This window comes from Ceratotherium simum, chromosome 16, assembly GCF_057802395.1.
Source record: "Ceratotherium simum simum isolate JZ-2026a chromosome 16, ASM5780239v1, whole genome shotgun sequence".
NCBI classification, from domain to species: Eukaryota; Metazoa; Chordata; class Mammalia; order Perissodactyla; family Rhinocerotidae; genus Ceratotherium; species Ceratotherium simum.
The window spans coordinates 10,512,544-10,532,905 of record NC_141915.1 but is presented as its reverse complement, the minus strand read 5'-3'; the positions used below and the strand labels follow the sequence as shown (position 1 = coordinate 10,532,905).

At 43.8% G+C, this 20,362-nt stretch overlaps 1 protein-coding gene across 7 annotated transcripts in view; it reads left to right on the top strand.

Moving 5' to 3' along the window:
• CNTROB (centrobin, centriole duplication and spindle assembly protein) overlaps window positions 1-20,362 on the top strand; it is a 48,598-nt gene that overhangs the window by 16,404 nt on the left and 11,832 nt on the right. For 3 of the 7 annotated variants that reach the window (XR_015554631.1, XR_015554632.1, XR_015554633.1), the window contains exons 10-18: window positions 3,500-3,633; window positions 4,212-4,337; window positions 4,564-4,726; window positions 5,660-5,918; window positions 6,937-7,091; window positions 7,380-7,443; window positions 7,639-7,809; window positions 7,950-8,082; window positions 8,586-8,658. Coding sequence is in view for 4 of the 7 variants with exons in the window: in XM_087440483.1 (XP_087296609.1) it covers window positions 3,500-3,633; window positions 4,212-4,337; window positions 4,564-4,726; window positions 5,660-5,918; window positions 6,937-7,091; window positions 7,380-7,443; window positions 7,639-7,809; window positions 7,950-8,082; window positions 8,586-8,658; window positions 8,920-9,045 (1,404 nt within the window). In the remaining 3 variants the exon portion in view is untranslated. The other 4 variants (XM_087440483.1, XM_087440480.1, XM_087440482.1 and 1 more) reach the window with 3 other exon arrangements.

Below are 20,362 nucleotides of genomic sequence, written 5' to 3'. Positions count from 1 at the left end.
AAATTCTTTGAAATTTTTTGAGATTTATTTTGTTTTAATATGTGGTCAGTTTTTCTAAATGTTTCGTGTGTGCATGAAAATATGTATTTTGTAGTTGTTGGGTGCAGCTTTGTATATGTATCTGGTTTGTTAATTGTGCTGGGTTTTTTTTTTTTTTTGGTAAGGAAGATCAACCCTGAGCTAACATCCATGCCAATCCTCCTCTTTTTGCTGAGGAAGACTGGCCCTGGGCTAACATCTGTGCCCATCTTCCTCCACTTTATATGGGATGCCGCCACAGCATGGCCTGACGAGCGGTGCCTCGGTGCGCGCCCGGGATCCGAACCCGGGCTGCCAGCAGCGAAACACGAGCACTTAACCACTACATCACTGGGGCAGCCCCCTTAATTGTGCTGTTTAAATCATTATATCCTTATTGATTTTTTTTCTGTTAAAGTGTCACTGAGTGTGGATTTGTCTGTTTATCCTGTAGTATGTCAATTTTTGCTTTATACATTTTGAGGCTATGTTATTAGATGCATATAAATTTTTAAATTGCTATATCTTTCCTGGTAAATTGAATGTTTTATCCTTATGAGGTGACTCTTTATCTCTTATAAGGCTTCTTGCCTAAGAGTATATTTTTACCTAATATTAAAAGAGCTATACCAGCCTTTTTCTTTTTTCAAATAGTTTGCCTGACATATTTTTCTAACCTTTTTACTTTCAGCCTTTATATATTTGCCTTTTAGCTGGAGCATTAAGTTCATTTACATTTATTTATTCATAGTTGGATCTACATCTTAACTTTATATCTTATTTTGTCTTGCCTATTCAGTGTTTATTTTCCTCTTCTTTCTTGTCATCTTTTAGATTCTTTTTTTTTTTAATTCATTTTCTTTGTCAGCAAGTTTTGAAGTCAAAAACTCAGTTTCTGTTTGTTTGTTTAGGGGTTACTTTAGAAATTATAACTTAAATTATCAAAGTTAACTTATCAGAGGTAAATATCAAAGACAAAGATAGAAACCATCAATTCTACATGGATGGATCAAGGTAGACTTCCCAGAGAACTTTTAAAAATATTTTTAAGATATAAAAGTTATCTGTAATACAAGTTCAAGTAATACAGAAATAAAAAGTATTAGTTACCCTCTCTTATCACACCACTTTGTGTGTGTCCTTTCAGAACCTTTTCATATATGAGTTTATGGGTTGGTGCTTAAAAAAATATGAACATGCTCTGCATTCACTGCAACTTATTTTACCTCATAGTATATCATAGACATCTTTCCATATCAATACACATAGATGTACATCATTATTTTTGAGGATTATATAATATTGCAATGAATGGATGAATCATAGTTTACTTAAGCATTTTCCTTTTGATGAGAAATTTACACAGATACCAATTTTTCACTATTAAAAACAGTGCTGCAGTGAACATCACTGTACATAAATCTTTGGCACCCTTCTGTAGGATAGATTCCTTAAAGTGGAATTGCTGGCTCAAAGGGACTACGTATTAAATTTTTTAATTAAAAGAACTTAGAGGGGGCCGGCCCCGTGGCTTAGCAGTTAAGTGCGCGCGCTTTGCTACTGGTGGCCCAGGTTCAGATCCCAGGCGCATACCGACACACCGCTTGTCCGGCCATGCTGAGGCAGCGTCCCACATACGGCAACTAGCAGGATGTGCAGCTATGACATACAACTATCTACTGGGGCTTTGGGGAGAAAAAGGGAAAACAAAAAAAAAAGAGGAGGAAGATTGGCAATAGATGTTAGCTCAGGGCTGGTCTTCCTCAGCAAAAAGAGGAGGATTGACATGGATATTAGCTCAGGGCTGATCTTCCTCACAAAAAAAAAAAAAAGAATTTAGGTAATGAGATATCTAGAGCAGTCAAAATCTTGGAAACAGAAAGGAGAATTGTGCTTACCAGGGGCTAGAGGGAGGGGGAAATGGGAAGTTGTTGTTCAATGGGTATAGGGTTTCAGTTTTGCAAGATGAAGACATTCTAGAGATCTGCACAAGGATGTGAATATAGTTAACACTACTCAACTGTACACTTAAAAATGGTTAAGAGGGTAAATTTTATATGATGTGCTTTTTACCACAATTTAAAAAAAATTAACAAAAAAAGAATTTACGTAACTGCAAGGAGTTTGGTATGATTGGAACCTATTTGGGAGAGGTGAGGTAGATTGGTGGTGGGAGATCAGAAAGGGCCTTGTAAGCCATTTTAAGCAGCCAGAACTTTAGGCAGTGGGGACATTAGAATGGTTTCAAACAAGGGAATAAATTGAGCATATTTGTATTTTAGAATATTCACCCAAGCATGAAGTGGAGGATCTATTGGAGCCAAAATAAGAGAAGGTGGAGGGTAGAATAGAGGCAGGGAGATCAGTTAGATTTGAAATAATATTGAATTAATGTAGAAGTGAGTGGAGGGGTAAATTAGAGAGAAGTTAAGGAAGTAGAATGGAATGAAGGGGTAAAGAAGTAGGAGGAGTCAATTTGAACTCTAGGTTTCAAGTGGAGAGTGGTGCCATTAACTAAGGCAAGAAATAGAATAGGAAGAGAAGGGTTGAGGGTAAAAAACCAAATGAGCTCAGTTTTGGATGTGTTCTATTTGAAATGTATCCAAACAGAGCTGTTCAGTAGGTTACTGGGTATATGGGCTTAAAGTGTGAAAGAAAGGTCTAGGCTAAAGAGAGAGATTTAGAAAGTGTTTTAAGGTATAAACGGTAGCAAAGAACGTGGCCTAAATGCCAAGTGTTTATTATACACGTGTAAAAGCATCAGTGACCAGAATGTTAGTAAATGGTCAAAAAGTGGCCTGAGGACAGATCTCAGGAAACCTTCAACCTTTCTGGGCAGTTGGAGGAAGCACAATCAGCTGGGACTGGGGAACAGTCACACGGAGTGAGATGCGGAGCTGGTGGCGTCCTGGGAGCTAAGGGGAAAATGGTTTTAGAAGGAAGGATTGACGTAGGTGGCAGATGTTACAGTGAGATCACATAATTATCTATTGGAGTTAGACATTAAGTTCTTTGCCATGAAGTACTATAAATGGAAATCAGATTTCAGTGAGTTGAAGAAGGAATATGAAGTCAGAAAATGGAGACAGCGATATAGACTGATTCTGCTTTAGGAGGAAGGGACACTGACATTTATTGAATGCTTACTGGCTTCAGATACTGCAGGAAGAATACTGCATGTGTTATCTCAGACGGATATAGCAGATTTGATTGTTCTACCTAATTTCTTTTGGTTAAAAAAATCTATTTCTTTTGTCCAAAGTTGTTTTCACTTTTGTGTATGAATAAGATGTGAATACTTCATGGTTTAATAAGGAAAGGGAACCGCTTCACTCCTGTGACAAAATTCTTGTTTTTCATCCCTTAGGCGTATGAGGGGGAGTGTTGGTACGTGGGTTTTTGGTCTACATTATATCCTCCATCCTCTTCAGAGCCCCAACAGAATGGAGCTGACTATTACCCCTTTTTCCTTCACTCCCAGGCCCGGTATGAAAGCCAGCGGATCCAGATGGAATCTGAGCTGGCTATGCAGCTAGAGCAGCGGGTGACAGAGCAGCTGGCACAGGCTCAGGAGAGCAGCCTGCGGCAAGCAGCCTCCCTGAGGGAACATCACAGGTACTGGGGACTTCCTGGGTGCTGCTTCTCCCCAGCCACAGCAGGTGGTGTTAGTGCCCTGCCCATGTCCTCTCGGATGCTTTGACCATTTTCCAACACGCTGGCTCCTGTCAGCCGGGACTCGAGGCTCTCTGCAGGAGAGCTGCCTGCAGGTGCACAGGAAGAGCCAGAGTGCTGGGGAATTTTCATCCCATAGGGAGTAGCCCTTAACCAATAACTGATGGGTGCAGGAATATAAATTTCCCAGCTCCCTTGCCCCTGCTGGGGCAAGAGCTGCCCTGTGGGACTGGGCCTCCTTCCCATCTCAGGCTCACTTTTCCTCACCCCTCTCCCCCACCAGTTTTTTCTTGAAACACTTCATAAGTGAATCACTTGCCCATAAATCCTCATCTCAACCTCTGCTTCTGGGGAACCCATCCTGAGACACCAGCTTTGTGCTTACCACTTTCCTGACCCGACCTGTGCCGTGGCCAGGCTGGCTGCCTGTCTCACTCACACATGCACACCCTCTGACTTTGTCTCATTTGTTTACTTCTGTATCCAGAGTCAGTCCTCTTTTCTCACCCGTGTCCTCTTAGGAAGCAGCTGCAGGACCTAAATGAAGAGCACCAGCAGGAGTTGTCCACTCACTTGGCTCAGTTCAAGGTGGAAATGGCAGAACGAGAGGAAAGGCAGCAGCAGGTGGCTCAGGACTATGAGCTCAGGTACCGGTCCCTGGAGCATCCCTTTTAGGCCTCAGTCCCTTTCCTGTGCGTAGAGCCCAAACTGGGAATGGTGAAAAGTTGCTCCCTCCATAGATCTGTCTTCTTTTACATTGGCCCTAGGTCTTTTCAGAATTTCAGATGTCTGACATGCCATTCTGGCTCTTCTTATTCTCCAAGTCTCTGCTTCCTCAGAGGCCCTGCGTCAACTCTCCCGTCTCTTCTTCAGACTGGCCCGGGAGCACGCGCGCGTGCGGGAACTGCAGAGCAGGAGCCGGCAGCTGGAGGAACAGCAGCTGGAGCTGGTCGAGCGGCTCCAAGCCATGCTGCAGGCCCACTGGGAGGAGGCAAACCAGCTGCTCAGCACCACCACCCTGCCTCCTAACCCCCCAGTAGGTGTTGCCCCTGGAGCTAAGCTGCTCTGAGTTGTTGTGTTTAGGTCCCTTCTTTGGAAATCTAGCTCCCTCCTGAGAGAAATCCTAAGTTCAGGTCCTAGGACCTGTATTAGGAAAAAGAAAATCTGTGGACTTTCCCAAAGAATAACTGTCTCATCAAAAGAAATCTTTTTCTCCATGGCCATAGCTCACCCACTCTAGCCCCAGTGCATTGGGCTTGACTCTCTTCTCCCAGCCCAAGAGGTAGTAAGGCATACAGCATGGTACTAATTTTGCCAAATGGCAGCTGAATTAATTATGATGGTAAGAGCCAAAAATTGTTGCCAAGTCCTGCCCTAGAGTAGAGTTGAGAGTCTCATCCAGCGCTTTTACGTTGGCATGTCCTACTTCCTTCTTTTAATTATGAAATCTTTATTATTAGCTAAAATATTTTTCGGAATAGATAATAATATGCACATGGTAAAAAAAATGCAAACAGTTCAATAAGGTAGACAGTGAAAAGTCATCTCCATCCTATCCCTGCACCTCAGGCTCCTGGTTCCTCTCCCCAGAAGCAACCACTGTTACTGGTGTCTTGAGTGTCCCTCCCCCCGACCCCCGAATGGTAGTCTTCTGTACACTGTTGTATAACTTTTTATTTAACCAAGTGCTTATTGGTGGACGTTAAAGTTGTTTCCTATATTTTACTTATATAAACAATGCTGCAATAAATATCATTAATATATGTGTTTGTGCAAGTGTATCTATAAAATTTCTAGAAATGGAATTGTAAGGTCAAAAATAAGCATTTTAAAATATAGTGGATATTATCAAATCTCCTTTTAAGGAAGTTCTACTCATTTGTAATCTTATTAAAGTGTCTGCACCGTATCTTGTCTTTTTAAATGCAGTGGGCTTTGATCCTTCTTTCTGCTTCTCTGTTGTGCCCAGGTTCCTACCACCAGCCCCTCCAGCCCTGGGCCTCAGGAACCAGAGAAGGGGGAGAGGAGGATCCGGGCTGTGCCTCCCGTGGCTGTGGCCCTGAAGCCTGTATTGCAGCAGAGCCGGGAAGCAAGGGACGAGCTGCCTGGAGTGCCGCCTGTTCTCTGCAGCTCTTCCCCAGATCTTAGCCTTCTGCTGGGCCCCACTTTCCAGAGCCAACATTCCTTCCAGCCCCTGGAGCCAAAGCCAGATCTTACTTCATCCTCAGGTCAATGGGGACAGAAGTCACTGGGGTTCCCATGCACTAATTGGCTCCCTCTTAGCTAGCTTCCTTTCTATCTGGGACTTGAGTGTGTATTTAGTTTTTCAGATGCCTTAGTGATTATAAGTTGCAAGGAGCAGAAATCTACTCCACTTGGTTCAAATAAAGGGAGGGAGATCTCGTGGAAATGTGATGTAGCTGGACTTAATGAGACCTGGAATTGGTGTCCAGGGGCGCTATCAGGAACTGAGGCAGCTGTTCCTCCCCTCTTTGGGCCTGCATGGGCTCTTGACTCTGCCTCTTCCTGCATATCTGTTCCTTTCTCTTGGTAGACCAGCACTCTCTCTCATTAAGGTTCTTACTCTCATAACTTTGGCTTGCACATGAGTTTGACCAGCCATGACACTGACTCCAGCCAAGACAACCTTATAGAGCCATTGGTACCTCAGTTTCTTAGGTCCAGTTTAAAGAGAGGTTATCTGATGGGTTGGCAACCATCCCTTCGATTGGCTGACCTTGGGTGTGGTGGCCACCGCTGGTTTAGGCAGCTGTGACTTGAGTGGATGGGGTGCTCTGCGTGGTGCAAACGTGACAACCCACGTTGAATTAAGAATGAGGGATGAATTATATTCCAATTTTAAATTTAAAAATTATGTAATAATAAAAAAAGAATGAGGGCATGTTCTGGTTAAGGATCTAGAATGTGTCTATTAATCCTATCCATTCTGGATATTGGTTTCTGTCTGTAAGGAGTTCATGGTGGTACTTATTTATTTAGAGTCTGAGAATCACAGCTCTCCCCTTTGGTCTACAGTTCTGTCTTAGAATTCAGCTGTGCCATCTCGGTCACCTTCAACCCTTCCCTCTCCAGCTGTTTTTTAAGCTTTCATTGTCTCCTCCTCCTGGCTGTGATGTCCCTCTTATATTCAATAGGCCCCTATCTTCTGGGCATGTGGCAAGTTGATTTGTGGAGGAACCCCCTCCCCCTACAGCACACAACACACACCCCTGTTTCACTTTACAGCTGGGGCCTTCTCTGCAGTTGGGGGCTTCCATCCCGATCACAGGGCAGAACGGCCATTCCCTGACGAAGATCCTGGATCTGATGGGGATGGCTTCCTAAAGCAAGGGCTGCCACCTCCTTCTCAGCTGGAGGGCCTCAAGCATTTTTTGCACCAAGTAAGAGTGGACCCACCCATCCCACCTTATTTTCTTCTTCCTACTGGAGGAGTCCAAGACCCTGGCTTCATCCACCTTCTAAGACTAATGCTTTGTCCCAGCTTCTTCCTATCCCAATCTGTCTTATTCCTATCTCATAAGTCCCTTCTGGAACTTAGGCAACCAACCCTAGGTCTTACTTCCCTAGCCTCTGCTTCCCTCACATATCTAGGTCTCCTTTATTGGTCCTCAGGGAACCTTACTATCTTGTAGTATCTTTCTATCTTCAACCTTACTGTCTTCCCCCAGCTGCTGGAGACAGTACCCCAGAACAACGAGAACTCATCTGTTGACCTGTTGCCCCCTAAGTCTGGTAAGTGCCAACTCCAAAGAAGGTTGGGGCTAGGTCTGGAAAAGGTGGGAGTTGGTTATCTGGGATGGATTTTTGGGAGCTGGCAAAGGTGATAAAGAAGGTTGATGGTAGGACTAAGCCTAATGAAGGCTAGTGGTAAGACTTCCTTGGCTCTTTGCCCCATTTCCTGATCTTGGATCTGTTTCCTTTTGCTAGGTCCTCTGACTGTTCCATCTTGGGAGGAAGCCCCTCAAGTGCCACGCCTGCCACCCCCTGTCCATAAAACTAAAGTGCCCTTAGCCATGGCATCTAGTCTTTTCCGGGTCCATGAACTTCCCTCAACCCATTCACAGAGCACTGGTCCAAGTGGTGGCTCCCCAGAGAGAGGTAAGCAGGTCATGGTTTACCGGGAAATAAGGGGGGAAGGTTTAGGTCTGGAACTGAAGGCCCTTCTAGATTCCTAGGGAGATGGGCTGAGGGCTGAGGAGAGGGGTCCTAGGATGACGACTGTTACCCATATGTCTCAGGTGGAGATGGGCTCGCATCCTCGAGGCAGCTGATGGAGGTGTCTCAGCTATTACGACTATACCAAGCTCGGGGCTGGGGGGCACTGCCTGCTGAGGATCTGCTGCTCTACCTGAAGAGGCTGGAACACAGCAGGTACCAGCCTGGGAGGGAAAGAAGGATGGGTTAGTGGATGGAATCTGAATTGTGGGCAGGGACATGGGTCAGGTAGGGAAGAGAGGGGTGTGTCTTGTCCACTTAGTAGCATCTTTTGTCCTTTTCTGGGGAAGAGTGTGAGGGTGAGATGTAGATCAAGTCTCCTTCTCTTCCTCCGTCTCTCACTGCTCCCCACCTTTCTTCTGTCTCTTCTTTCTACTTTCTGTTTTTTTATTCGCTTCTAAAAGAAAATCTCTTCTCCATGTCTTTCTACCTTAGTTTTTTCCTCTTCACCCTGCTGCTCAGAACTCAGAATCCTAGGATTGTGACCACCTAGTGTAACTCAGTATTTGATTCTTCTAATGTCTACTCCTATTTGACCCCCAGGTCTATCTTGTTTGTTCTTGTTCTTGAGAGACAGAACTGGGGAGTAGTTCTTCCATCCAGTGTTGGGGAGTGGGGGGAGCAGTGCCCCCATCCTCATCCCTCGATTTGTACGGCAGGGCTGACAGCCAAGGCGATAATGTCCCCAGAAGGAATACAGACTCCCGCTTGGGTGAAATCCCTCGGAAAGAGGTGAGGGAAAGGAGGGAGGGCAGGGCTGATGAGGGTGGAAGGGCTCTCACTGACTTGTTCCTCCAACCCTGCGCACTCCCTGGCTGGCTCCATTCTCTATTGCCTCACCCCTCCCATCCCTGTTCCCATTTTCTGTAGCATGGTCTTTCCCCCTTGCCGAGTGATTCTGGCCCTCTCCATGCACGACGCCTTTCCTCGGTGGGGCAGGGGATTGAGAGGACACGACGCTGACTTTCTCGTCTCTTTTCCCACAACCCTCAGATTCCCTCCCAGGCTCTCCCTCGCCGCCTTGCTACAGCCCCTAAGACTGAAAAACCTCCAGCACGCAAGAAGAGTGGGCACCCTGCCCCTAGTAGCGTGAGGAGTCGGGGGGGAGTCTGGAGATGAGCAACTTGCCCTTTCTCCTCTTCTTTCTTCTTGTCTTGTTCTTATTTTAATAAATGCTCAATAGTCTGTATTAGAGTCTCTGACTCAGAAATTTGGCAAATTGAGGTTTTGTAGGAAACTACTTTGTAAAGAAAATTCATTTTATTCTGTTTGTGTATGTTTTTTATATATGTTTCTATTTTATATTCTGTAGAAAAAGATATGAATGCTCTGAAAGAAGACTGTCTCTGGCTGGGTTTGAGAGGTTTTAGTGAGCTGAGATTCAGTGTTCCAAGAGGAAAACCTACAGAGTGATTAGCTCTGGTTGGTTGTGGAATTATGGATAGTTTCTTGTTTTCTTTTTTATACGTTTCTGTATTTTCCAGATTTTCTAAAACAAGTATGAATAATCAGAAAAAACAAACTTTTAATAAAAGAATAAGTTATTATATAGTTTGAGTCAAAATTTGATTGTTGGGGAGACAGTTTTCTCTTTTAAGAGCAGATAATTCTTTCAGATTGCATTAGTAGGATTCTGATTGACAGATTCTGCTCCAGCCAGCAGACATATTATGGCTGTAATCCTCACTCTTATGGCTTTAAAACATGTATAAGAGACTAGAGTGCTGGCAAGGAAAAAAAGCCATGATTACAAAAACTTCCATCTTAATACTCACCAAAATGAACAAAGAGAAACAATATTAGATAAAAAAAATGACATCTACACGAAACTAAGCAAGGTGCCAACTTCATGGTACAAACACTGAAGAGCAGTACAATTTAGATTGAACAGAAGGACAGTGCTCTGGGACCCACACACAGCTTTCCAGCTCTGGAGCACAGTGCAGGGTGGTGATGATGGTAAATACAGTTCTGAAGGGCCTGGACCTAGGTGGGTGTTTAAGGGACTGAGTTTACTAGATTCTCTGAGGAGGGTGAGGCCCCTTTTTTTTTTTTTCTGAGGAAGATTCACCCTAAGCTAACATCTGTTGCCAATCTTCCTCTTTTTGCTTGAGGAAGAGTCGCCCTGAGCTAACATCTGTGCCAGTCTTCCTCTATTTTGTGTATGGGTCACCGCCACAGCATGGCCGCTGACAAGTGGTGTAGGTCTATGCCAGGGAACCAAACCCGGGCCACCGAAGCAGAGCGTGCTGAACTTAACTACTAGGCCATGGGGCCGGTCCCGGAGGCCCTTCTGTTTGCCCCTGAATTATTTTCTTAGCTCCAAAATAGACATAATAGGATATAGACTCATACAATGTTTCTTATTAATAAATGTTGAGGTCTTATTTCTTCTACCTAAAGGTAACTTTCCAGCTCTTGGGGGAGGGGAAAAGGAAGAAAAGCTAAACACACAGGAGCAGCAGGTGTGCATGTTCTCCTGTCCCAACTCTGGCCAGGACGGCTGATCATCAGTCTTGTTCGGGACTGCTCTCTCTGGCCAAGAAAGCGAAGGCAGACTTGTGCAGGAGTCACCAGGCTCAGGGGGCTTTGCAGGCCCTGTCTCTTTACCCACCTATGGAAATGTTTGCTTTTCTGTTTTTTACCTCAAGTGCATAAAATTGATTTGACCAAACTCTGTGATTTATGGCACACTGTCATCATTGATAACAGATCGTTTTATGCCCTTTTTAAAAGCTGGTAAAATGAACACCCAGTCTTATCTCGTTATCTCTTGGGTTCCACGCTGCCACCTTCAGTGACCATGCCCTACATTTTTCTTGACATAAAGGACATTCTGGAGAATATTTCCCAACTCTCTAAAACAAAATCAGAAAAGGGCACAGTGCTGACTTAACCATTTTGTGAGCTAATTATAGTAAGACAACTTTGACTTTTTAAAAGTATATTGTACCCACATTAAAAGTGTTTCTTCACTGAAGACCACCAGGCAGGCTGGGGAGGAGGAGAAAACTCACAGTCAAGCAGCCCCCCACTTTTTCCCTCCATAATCATCTTGGGAATATTCGGGGGTGGGGAATGAAAGATTTTGGGAGCTCTATAAAAGCCCACATGCAGAGGAGGTGGGTGCAACCTTTAAGCTCAGGTTTCGCTTGGTAGAGAGAGGGTATACTATGGGATTTTGTCTCCTGAGAACTCCCACAGCCTCTTAGGGTTGGGGCGGGGGAGGTTCTCGTGATGGAATATATGAGAGTGAAGGCTAAGTGCTATAACAAAGAAACCCAATGGGACAGTGGCTTTGGGCAAAGTTTATTTCCCTGGTAATAGTCCAGAGCAGTGGGGTGGTCCTGCTCCACATGGTCGTCTAGGGTCTGAGGCTCCTTCCATCTTGTTGCTCTGCTGCCCCTTAGATCGGTGTCATTATTTGTGTGGTTGAAGCAAGATCATTGTCATGTAGGACTCCCAGCTGGCAAGAAAGGGAAAGAGCCATATATCTTAAGCCAGTATCTTAAGACCCACATTTGGAAATGCCACACATCAGTTTTGCTCATGTTTCGTCAGCAAGACCTTGGTCACATGGCCACATCTGACGGCAAGAGAGACTCGGAAATGTAGCCTAGCTGGCTGCCATGTATGCAGCTGTAACTCTATTACTACGCAAGAACTAAGGAGGAAGGAGAGAATGGATTTTGGTGGACAACTAGCAGTCTGCCCTACAGAGAGCGGGACCTCCTTTCAAGAAATTGAAAACTAATAATTGCTGAGACAACCCCTGCCAGTAATCAGTATTGACTAACTGTGCAGATAATGAAAAAATGCACTGGACATATGTAAATGAGTCCAAGTATATCAAGTGTTGCTGGGGGCGTGGAGCTATAAGAACTCTATTTATGCTCTGCTGGTGGCAGACTAGGGGAGGACAAGAAGACCACTTTGGGAGACATTTTGGCATTATCTGGTAAACGTGGTGATGCCCACACTCTGTGACACAGTGACTCCATCCCTGAAGATGTGCCCTAGAAAAATTCTTGCCTTTGTGTGCACCAAGAGACAAGTAAAGGAATGTCAGAGCAAAAACTTGCAAACAATCGAATGTCTATCAACAGTGGTAGATTCATGTAATGAAATACCACACAGCAGTACAAATGGACGAGCTAAAGTTACGTGCATCAATATGGATGAATTTCACAGACATGATGTTGAGGGAAAAAGCAGATTGCAGAAGAAAATATACAGTACAGTATACAGTACACTATTTATGTAAAGTTTGAAAACAAGCACAGGGCAGTCCAGTCCAGCGTGGGGTGTTGGAGCCTGAGTGAGGTGAGGAGGGGGCCCTCGCAGTGGGTGGCCTGGCTGTGTTGGAGGTGAGGAGCAAGTCCATTCGGCAGGATGGGCTGGCGAGGTATTAGAGCATGGGTGGGGTGAGACAGGGCCTCTGTGTGAGGGAGGGAGTGGTGGGAGACTGTCGCATATGGGGGATTGATCAAACATGTAAATATATTATGAAAAATGGGAGCTAGGTTTCTCACTATTGGAGAAAGGATTTACAGATATGGAAAGGGAGAAAACTAGAATGAATTCTGTGATGTTGGGTTAGAATTGAATGCATCGGTGTAAACTTCTGGTCTTATATATATATATATATATACACAAGTCAAGATATGGAAATACATATAGCTGTAAATTGATGTATTATGTACATTCACATATTCCCTAGCAACACCCCTGTATTAGTTTCCTAGGACTGCTGTAATAAATTACCACAAACTGGGTGACTGGGTGACTAATGCAACAGAAATTTATTCTCACAGTTCTGGAGGCTAGAAGTCTGAAATTAAGGTGTTGGCAGAGCCATGCTCTCTGAAGGCTCTAGGAGAGGATACTTGCTTGCCTCCTCCTAGCTCCCACCGGTGGTTACCAGTGATCCTTGACATCCCTTGATTTGTAGACACGTCACTCCAACCTCTGCCTCCATTGTCACATAGGGTGCTCTCTGTCTGTCCCCCTGTGTCTTCATTGGATTTGGACCCACCCTAATCCAGTATGACCTCATCTTAACTGATTACATCTGCAAAGACCCTATTTCTAAATAAGGTCATATTCAGAGGTACTGGGGGTTAGGATTTCAACATATCTTCTGGGGGGATACAATTCAACCCATAATAACCCCATTAACAATGAGCACACCTAGCATGCAGCTCTTGTCTTCTAAATACCATTTTCTACTAAAAAGAAAGCAGGGTTCCTTGGAGAAATGGCTGATTCAAGGTCTAGATCAGGGAAAGTACAAGATAAACCTGGAAAATCTTGAGGTAAAAAGTAAGGATGTGCTCAAAGACAGTGGGGACACGGCAAAGGAACGCAGAAGCTGGCTTGAGGGTTCTACTGGCCCTACAATTTGAGCCTCAAAATAAATAATGATAGTAAGGGATTATAATCCATTGAATAAAACAAGAAATCATGAATCTATATGAATATAAATAAACTAATAAGTTGAAAGTTTGATGAGGTACAAGATATTTACATAGTTTGAAAGTATGTCCCACAAAATACTAATTACAATGGGGAAAAGTGTAACTTTACTGTGGAGAATTCTGGGTGAACCACCTTAATCAAGTGATGGAAGTCAACATCATCAGTGATGGGTCACATCTAAATCCGGCGCCCCCTGATAGATGCAAGGAGAGTACAGCGTCTGTGAGATTCCTTCCAAAGATCCATGGCCTGCATTTAACCATGAAGAAACGTCAGACAAACTCAAACTGATGACGCTCTTAAAATTATTGGCCTGTAATTTTCAAAATTGTCAAGATCTTGAAAGTCAAGAAAAGACAGAGGAAATATTCTAGACCAAAGTTGACTACCAAGACGTGAAAACTAAATGAAGCATGTGATTCTGAACTGGACCACTTGCTATAGAGAACTTTATTGAGACAACTGGGGAAATTTGAAAAGAATTTGAGTATTAGATGGTAGCAATGGATGAATGTTAATTTCCTGACTTTGACATTTGTATTGTGGTTATGTAGGAGAATCTCCTTGTTTGCAGGAAACAAGACAATAAAGCATTTGGAGGTGATGAGGCTTCCTGTTGGCAACTTGCTCTCAAATGGTTCAGGGGAGAAAAAAGTTATTTGTACAGTACTTGCAACTTTTCTGTAAAGCTTGAAATTATTTTTTAAAAACCAATATGTTCATAGCCAACAAAATAATTTTTTTGTGTGTGAGGAAGATCAGCCCTGAACTAACATCCGATGCCAATCCTCCTCTTTTTTGCTGAGGAAGATTGGCCCTGGGCTAACATCCGTGCCGATCTTCCTCTACTTTTTTATATGGGACGCCGCCACAGCATGGCCTGACAAGTGGTGCGTGGGTGCACACCGGGGATCTGAACCGGTGAACCCTGGGCCGCTGAAGCAGAGTGCGCACACTTGACCCCTGCACCACCGGGCCTGCCCCAAAATGAATTTTTTATTTTTATTTATTTAATTTTTTTGTGAGGAAGATCAGCCCTGAGCTAACATCCATGCCAATCCTCCTCTTTTTGCTGAGGAAGACCGGCCCTGGGCTAACATCCGTGCCTATGTTCTTCCACTTTATATGGGATGCTGCCACAGCATGGCCTGACGAGCGGTGCCTCGGTGCCCGCCTGGGATCCCAACCCGGGCCGCCAGCATCGGAGAGCTGCACTTAACCGCTATGTCATGGGGCAGGCACCCAAAATAAATTTTTTAAATACCATTTATGTAGCATCAAATACCTAGGGAGAAATCTAATAAAAGATAAGCAAAACTTCTATTAGGAAAAAACTGGGGCGAAAATAAACCTTATACTATTTAGAAATACCTATGTTATGTGATAAAACTAAAAAGAAAAGCAAGGAAACAATATACACCAAATTCAGACAGTGGTAACCCCTGGGGTGGGCAAGGAAGCGATGTGATGGGGAGGACACACCGGAGCTTCAGGGTGTAGGTGATATTCCATTTCTTCAACTGGCTGGTGATTACAGTTTTTGTTATTGTGCTTTATAATTTATACACATATATTTCATATATTGTTTATTGTATATCAAATATTTCATAGTAAGGAAGAAAAATACATGCAATATTATTATTGCATTTATATCAGAAAAATAAACTATGGGGGCCAGCCCAGTGGCGCAAGCAGTTAAGTGCGCGCGCTCCACTGTGGTGGCCCGGGATTCGCCGGTTCAGATCCCGGGCGCACACCGACGCACTGCCTGGCAAGCCATGCTGTGGCGGCGTCCCATATAAAGAGGAGGAAGATGAGCACGGATGTTAGCCTAGGGCCAGTCTTCCTCCGCAAAAAAAGAGGAGGATTAGCAGATGTTAGCACAGGGCTGATCGCCTCACGAAAAAAGAATAAATAAATAAACTATGTGTATATAACTATATGTAAACCTATGTGGGCATAAGTGTTTATAAAATGCATAGAGAAAGGAATAGAAAGAGACCCACTCACAAAAACAAAATGCCTTAGACAAATTTATGTTGAGCACATGTCAAATTTTATTAAGTAGCTGCCAAGGGAAAACAGTAAGGAAAAAAGTATGCAGCTCAGTGGAAAGTTGCTACTGTGAGATGGCAGGAAATGCTCCGACAGAGCCTAGAGAACTTCTGACATCAAAATAAGAGAGGGCAGGCTTTGGAATAAAGAAAGATAAAGATGTCTGACAGTTGAAAAACATCTGTAATGCTCTGTAATTCATGTTCTCTATAAATCTTCAAATTATCTCACTAGTAGCATCTTAAAGTGTATGGTTCTTTTTGTTTTGATACCAAACAAAGCATTACATTTAAAATGTAAATGTTTGAAATGTACCACAACTTTTGTACTTAAAGAGGAAAAACTCGGGTTTTTCCTTCCTGTGTAGGGGAAAACCCAGTTCCTTCCTACTGTGTTTCTTCCCTGTGAGTCTCCTTTACTACTCACAGAAAACGCTTCACTTCTGGTCACCAATGTGGTGGGGAGGGAGTTCCCCACACCAAGCAATTTCTGTGACACCAGCTGGGTGTCCTACAATTTAACTCAATTCTGACACTATCTACCCAGAGATAGCGTCAGATCCCAAGGGTTAAGGGCTCAGTCCCACAAGACTGTCTCCACCCCACATCAGATGCCAATCACAAGTAACAGATCCCCAGGTTACCCACAACTTCTGTCTGATTTGGCTACAAATTGGAGCGTCCCATGACTTCCTCCTCAGGTTTGATTAATTTGCTAGAGCAGCTCACAGAACTCAGGGAAACACTTACGTTTCCCAGTTTATTAAAGGATATGATAAAGGAGACAGAAGAACAGCCAGATGAAGAGATACCTAGGGTCAGGTCTGGGAGGGTCCTGAGCCCAGAAGCTTCTGTCCCTGTGGAGTTGGAGTGTGTCACCTTCCCACTGTGGGTGTGTTTGCCAACCTGGAAGCTCTCCCAACCCCATACTATTGGGATTTTTATGGGGGCTTCCTTATATAGGTATGATTGATCATTAAGTCCATTTTCAGCCTTTGTCTCCTCTCAAGAGAATGGGGGTGGGAGACTGAAAATTCCAAGCTTCTAATTATGGCTTGGTCTTTCCCATGACCAGCCCTCATCCAGGAGCCCACCCAGAGTCACTTCATTAGAGCAAAAGACACTCCTATCACTCAGGAAATTACAAGGGTTTCAGAAGGCTTGTGTCAGGAACTAGGGGTAGAGACCAATATATATTTTTCTATTATCTCCCAGTAATTCTTTGTGGCATTTTTTCTTTTGCTATATCAGGAGCCACAACAACAACAAAAAAAGGAAGTGGCCTGGGCCCCCTTTGTCCTCTGAGCTGCTCTCACTAGAAGAATTTTCATTTTTCATTTGGTACCACTTTTTTCTGTTTGAATTTTATTTTTACCATGTACATAGATTTCTTTTAAAATTCTAATCTAATAATAATACCTAATAGTCAAGAGTTGGTGAACAAAACGTCTCACGGTATCTGTGCTGAAATGATTTAAGGCTGGCTCCAGGCTCTAAAGCCAGGATTTCCAACCACGCGGTTTGGCCTCAGCACTGGTGGCTGTAGTTGTGCCACATCAGTGTGGGAAGTCAGTGCTGCTGATGTTGATAACAATTTATCACCACTGCCTTCTGGGCTGACTGGGGAAGAACGACCAACGGCCACAAATTGAGTGCTGGTGTGCAGCATAAGAGTAAGGCTTCTTTTGCACCGGTGGGTCTTTGGTGAGGGCAAATATGGAACATGAATATTTATAGGTTGTATTAGGTTCTCCAGAGAAAAGGAACCGACAGGATGTGTGTGTGTGTGTATGTATGTGTATATATAAAGGGAGAGAGACTTATTTTAAGGAGTTGGCTCACGTGATTGGGGAGGCTTGGCTAGTCCAAAATCTGTAGGGTAGGCTGGCAGGCTGGAGACTCAGGGAAGAGCTGCAATTGGAGTCGCAAAGGCCATCTGCTGGCAGAAATATTTCTTGCCTGGGGAGGTCAGTCTTTCTATTCAGACCTTCAACTGATTGGATGAGCCCACCGACATTATGGAGAGCAATCTGCTTTACTCAGTCTGCTTTACTTTGAATGTTAATCTCATCTTAAAAATACCTTCACAGCAACATCTAGAATAATGTTTGACCAAATATCTGAGTACCGTGGCCTAGCCACATTGATACATAAAATTAACCAACACATAGATTATGAAGCAAAAGATGCTTTTCATTCTTGATCAGCTGATCATAGAAAATCTCCCATAAGCTGTTGGCTCAGGGGGTGGCAGCATGCCAGATTCAGGTTCAGTCCCCATTATAAGTCATCCTCGACTTTTTAATGTGTATCTTATAGACCACCATTTGTAATTTATACACTGAGACCCCAAAACTGCCTTTTTAGCCTGGATTTGGGCTTTTGTACATCAGCAAATTAACCAACATTTCAAGTTGTCTTATGGTAGCCATAGAGAGGTGTTAATTTGTGTATGTTTGAATAATTTATCACTTTTTATTTTAAAAAAGAGTAGAAAACAGAAAAGCACAACTGCCAATTTTATCAAGAAAACAATTGACACAAATATGGAGAACATTCTTGAGTCCAAAGGAGCAAACTGCAGCTTTAAATGGGCTTCTATGGGACTTAAGCTTAAGACGTGAGTTTCTTGTCACTAATGCTCAGGATTGAACTGCTTGTTTCTATGTCTGCTGCTCCCACTAGATCCTAAGCAGCTTGAGAACAGGGCCTGTGTTCCTCAGCTTTATCTTCCAGAACTTGTTACTGAACCAGGCCCGTTTTGCCCACAGCACGGTATGCCAATCACCGGGGTGACAAGTTTTGCAGCAGAGAAAGGGTTTATTCACAAGGCAGCCAAGCGAGGAGACAAGAGAACAAGCCTGAAATCCACCTCCCTGAAAATGGGGATTAGGGATATTTGTGGGATAAAGGGTAGGGTGGTCTGAAGTGGGGGGATGGATGATTGGAGGTACAGAGAAGTGAGGTAATTGATGGTCTGTGCAAGCGTAGTCAAGCTTCATGGCTCTTCATAGGACTCGTGTACAAAATGGTGGCGTTAGCATGATCTGAGGGTGCGGTTTTCAGCCACCCTGATGTCAAAGGGTCACCTATCGGACACTTGCTTAGGCCCAGTTGATGGGTCAGTGGTCTTAACCAGCTTGAACTGGACAAGGAGTTGACTCTCAGTTCCTGAAAAACAACTTAAGCAACCATTACCCTGGTGACCCAAGCATCAGAGATGTTATCTATGAGGAACCTTGTGGGAGTCTGATGATATCTTGCTTATCTACATGAATTTTAAGAATAATCTTTAATGGCTATCTGGCCGTCCGTTTCAGATTCTAGCACACAGCCTGGCAGAGAGTATTTGCTCAATTGATGTTAGTGACTGGAGTTTTAAAATTTTTATTTTCACTTATAAAGCTTGCTCATTGTAGAAGGTTTACAAAACAAAATTATAAATAAGAAAACAGAAGTCACCTGAAATTCTATCACCCAGAAAATCACATTTTCTTCCAATTTCTAATGCACATTCCAGAGACCTCTTTGGAGCTGATGATTCTCCTTGGAATTTCCACGTCCCTCTCTGCGCAGGGAATTCAGTCAGCTGCTCCTGGCCCTCTGGGCTGAGGGAAACTGGGAGGCTCCCAAGACCTCTGTTGCTCTGTCACAGCCTGGGCCACAGGGACTTCTGTGATGCCTCTGCTCCAGGTTCCTGGGACTGAGCACACCATTCTGTCATTTCTGTTCTGGGTCTTTCTCCACCTTGGCCTCCACCCCCAGCATCCTCAAACTTCTCTGAAATTCCTGATTCTGTCCCCCCACCTTGGGGTTCAACCTGGTGTTGGGGCGAGGGTGGAGTGCATTCCGCACACACTCACCTCCTCTCTTTCTCCGCTCAGTCTTTTCCTGACTTGGGAGTGAAAAGTCTAGTTACATCCCATTTGCCAGAATCCTTCCTGTTTCCCACAAGGCCTCGACTCTGGAAATTTAAAAGCCAGCAAAAGACTTTCTTTTTCTTCTGCCTTCAGGTAGAGTCACCCTTTCCCTGAGGCAGTGAATACAGAATACTTGGAAGAGTGAATGAGGAAAGGGTTATGGTGTAACAGGAAAAATTGGGAAAATGTAGGCAATATTTCAAAATATTGTTTATCTATGCAAGTGAATGGATCCAAATTATACCACAATGGCATAAAAATTATTTTGAGCTGAAGACATTTGAGAATCAACAGACGCAGAAAGAGGCTTTTTCTGAACCCTCCCTTATCTGACTAAAAGCAGGAACTTCTGGGACTGGGACTGCCATAAATCTCCTCCCCTGGGCAGCTTCATTCCCAGGAGACCAAGAGCGACATTACCATAAATCCCCTCCTGGGGGAGTTTCGTGACGTTGAAGAAGACAAAAAAGACCACTGCACCTACATAAACATTACCACAAACTACCTTATCTCCCATTTTGTTCCCATAAAAGCTCATTTGTTTTTCCTAAAGTAACCCATCTGTTCTTCTAGTAGAGGCTCTTTTCTCCCCTCTCCGTTTCCCCTATTTGGTTAGGTATATAAACCCCTGTCTTTAATCATTGAGCCAAGCTACTTTCTTTGTGAGCTCCCACATTCATACATGAATAAACTTTGTCTTTTCTCTTGCTAATCTGTCCTTTGTCAGTTTAACTCACAGGCCCCCCAAACTGAACCTAAGAGGATGGAGGAAAAGTTTTTCGTCCTCAACACAAGCAATAATTTTAGAATCTTCTTCAAGTTTTAGGTAGAATTTAGGGACTCCAGCTCCCGCAGAGGGATTCTAGTCTTAGACCTTCCACCGCAGTAGAGCAGATCCTATCAAACCTCCTAATAATTTTCACTGTATGAGCTTGTTTGCTTAAAGCTGAGGAAGAAAAGTCACAAAGGAGGCCTAGGGTTTCA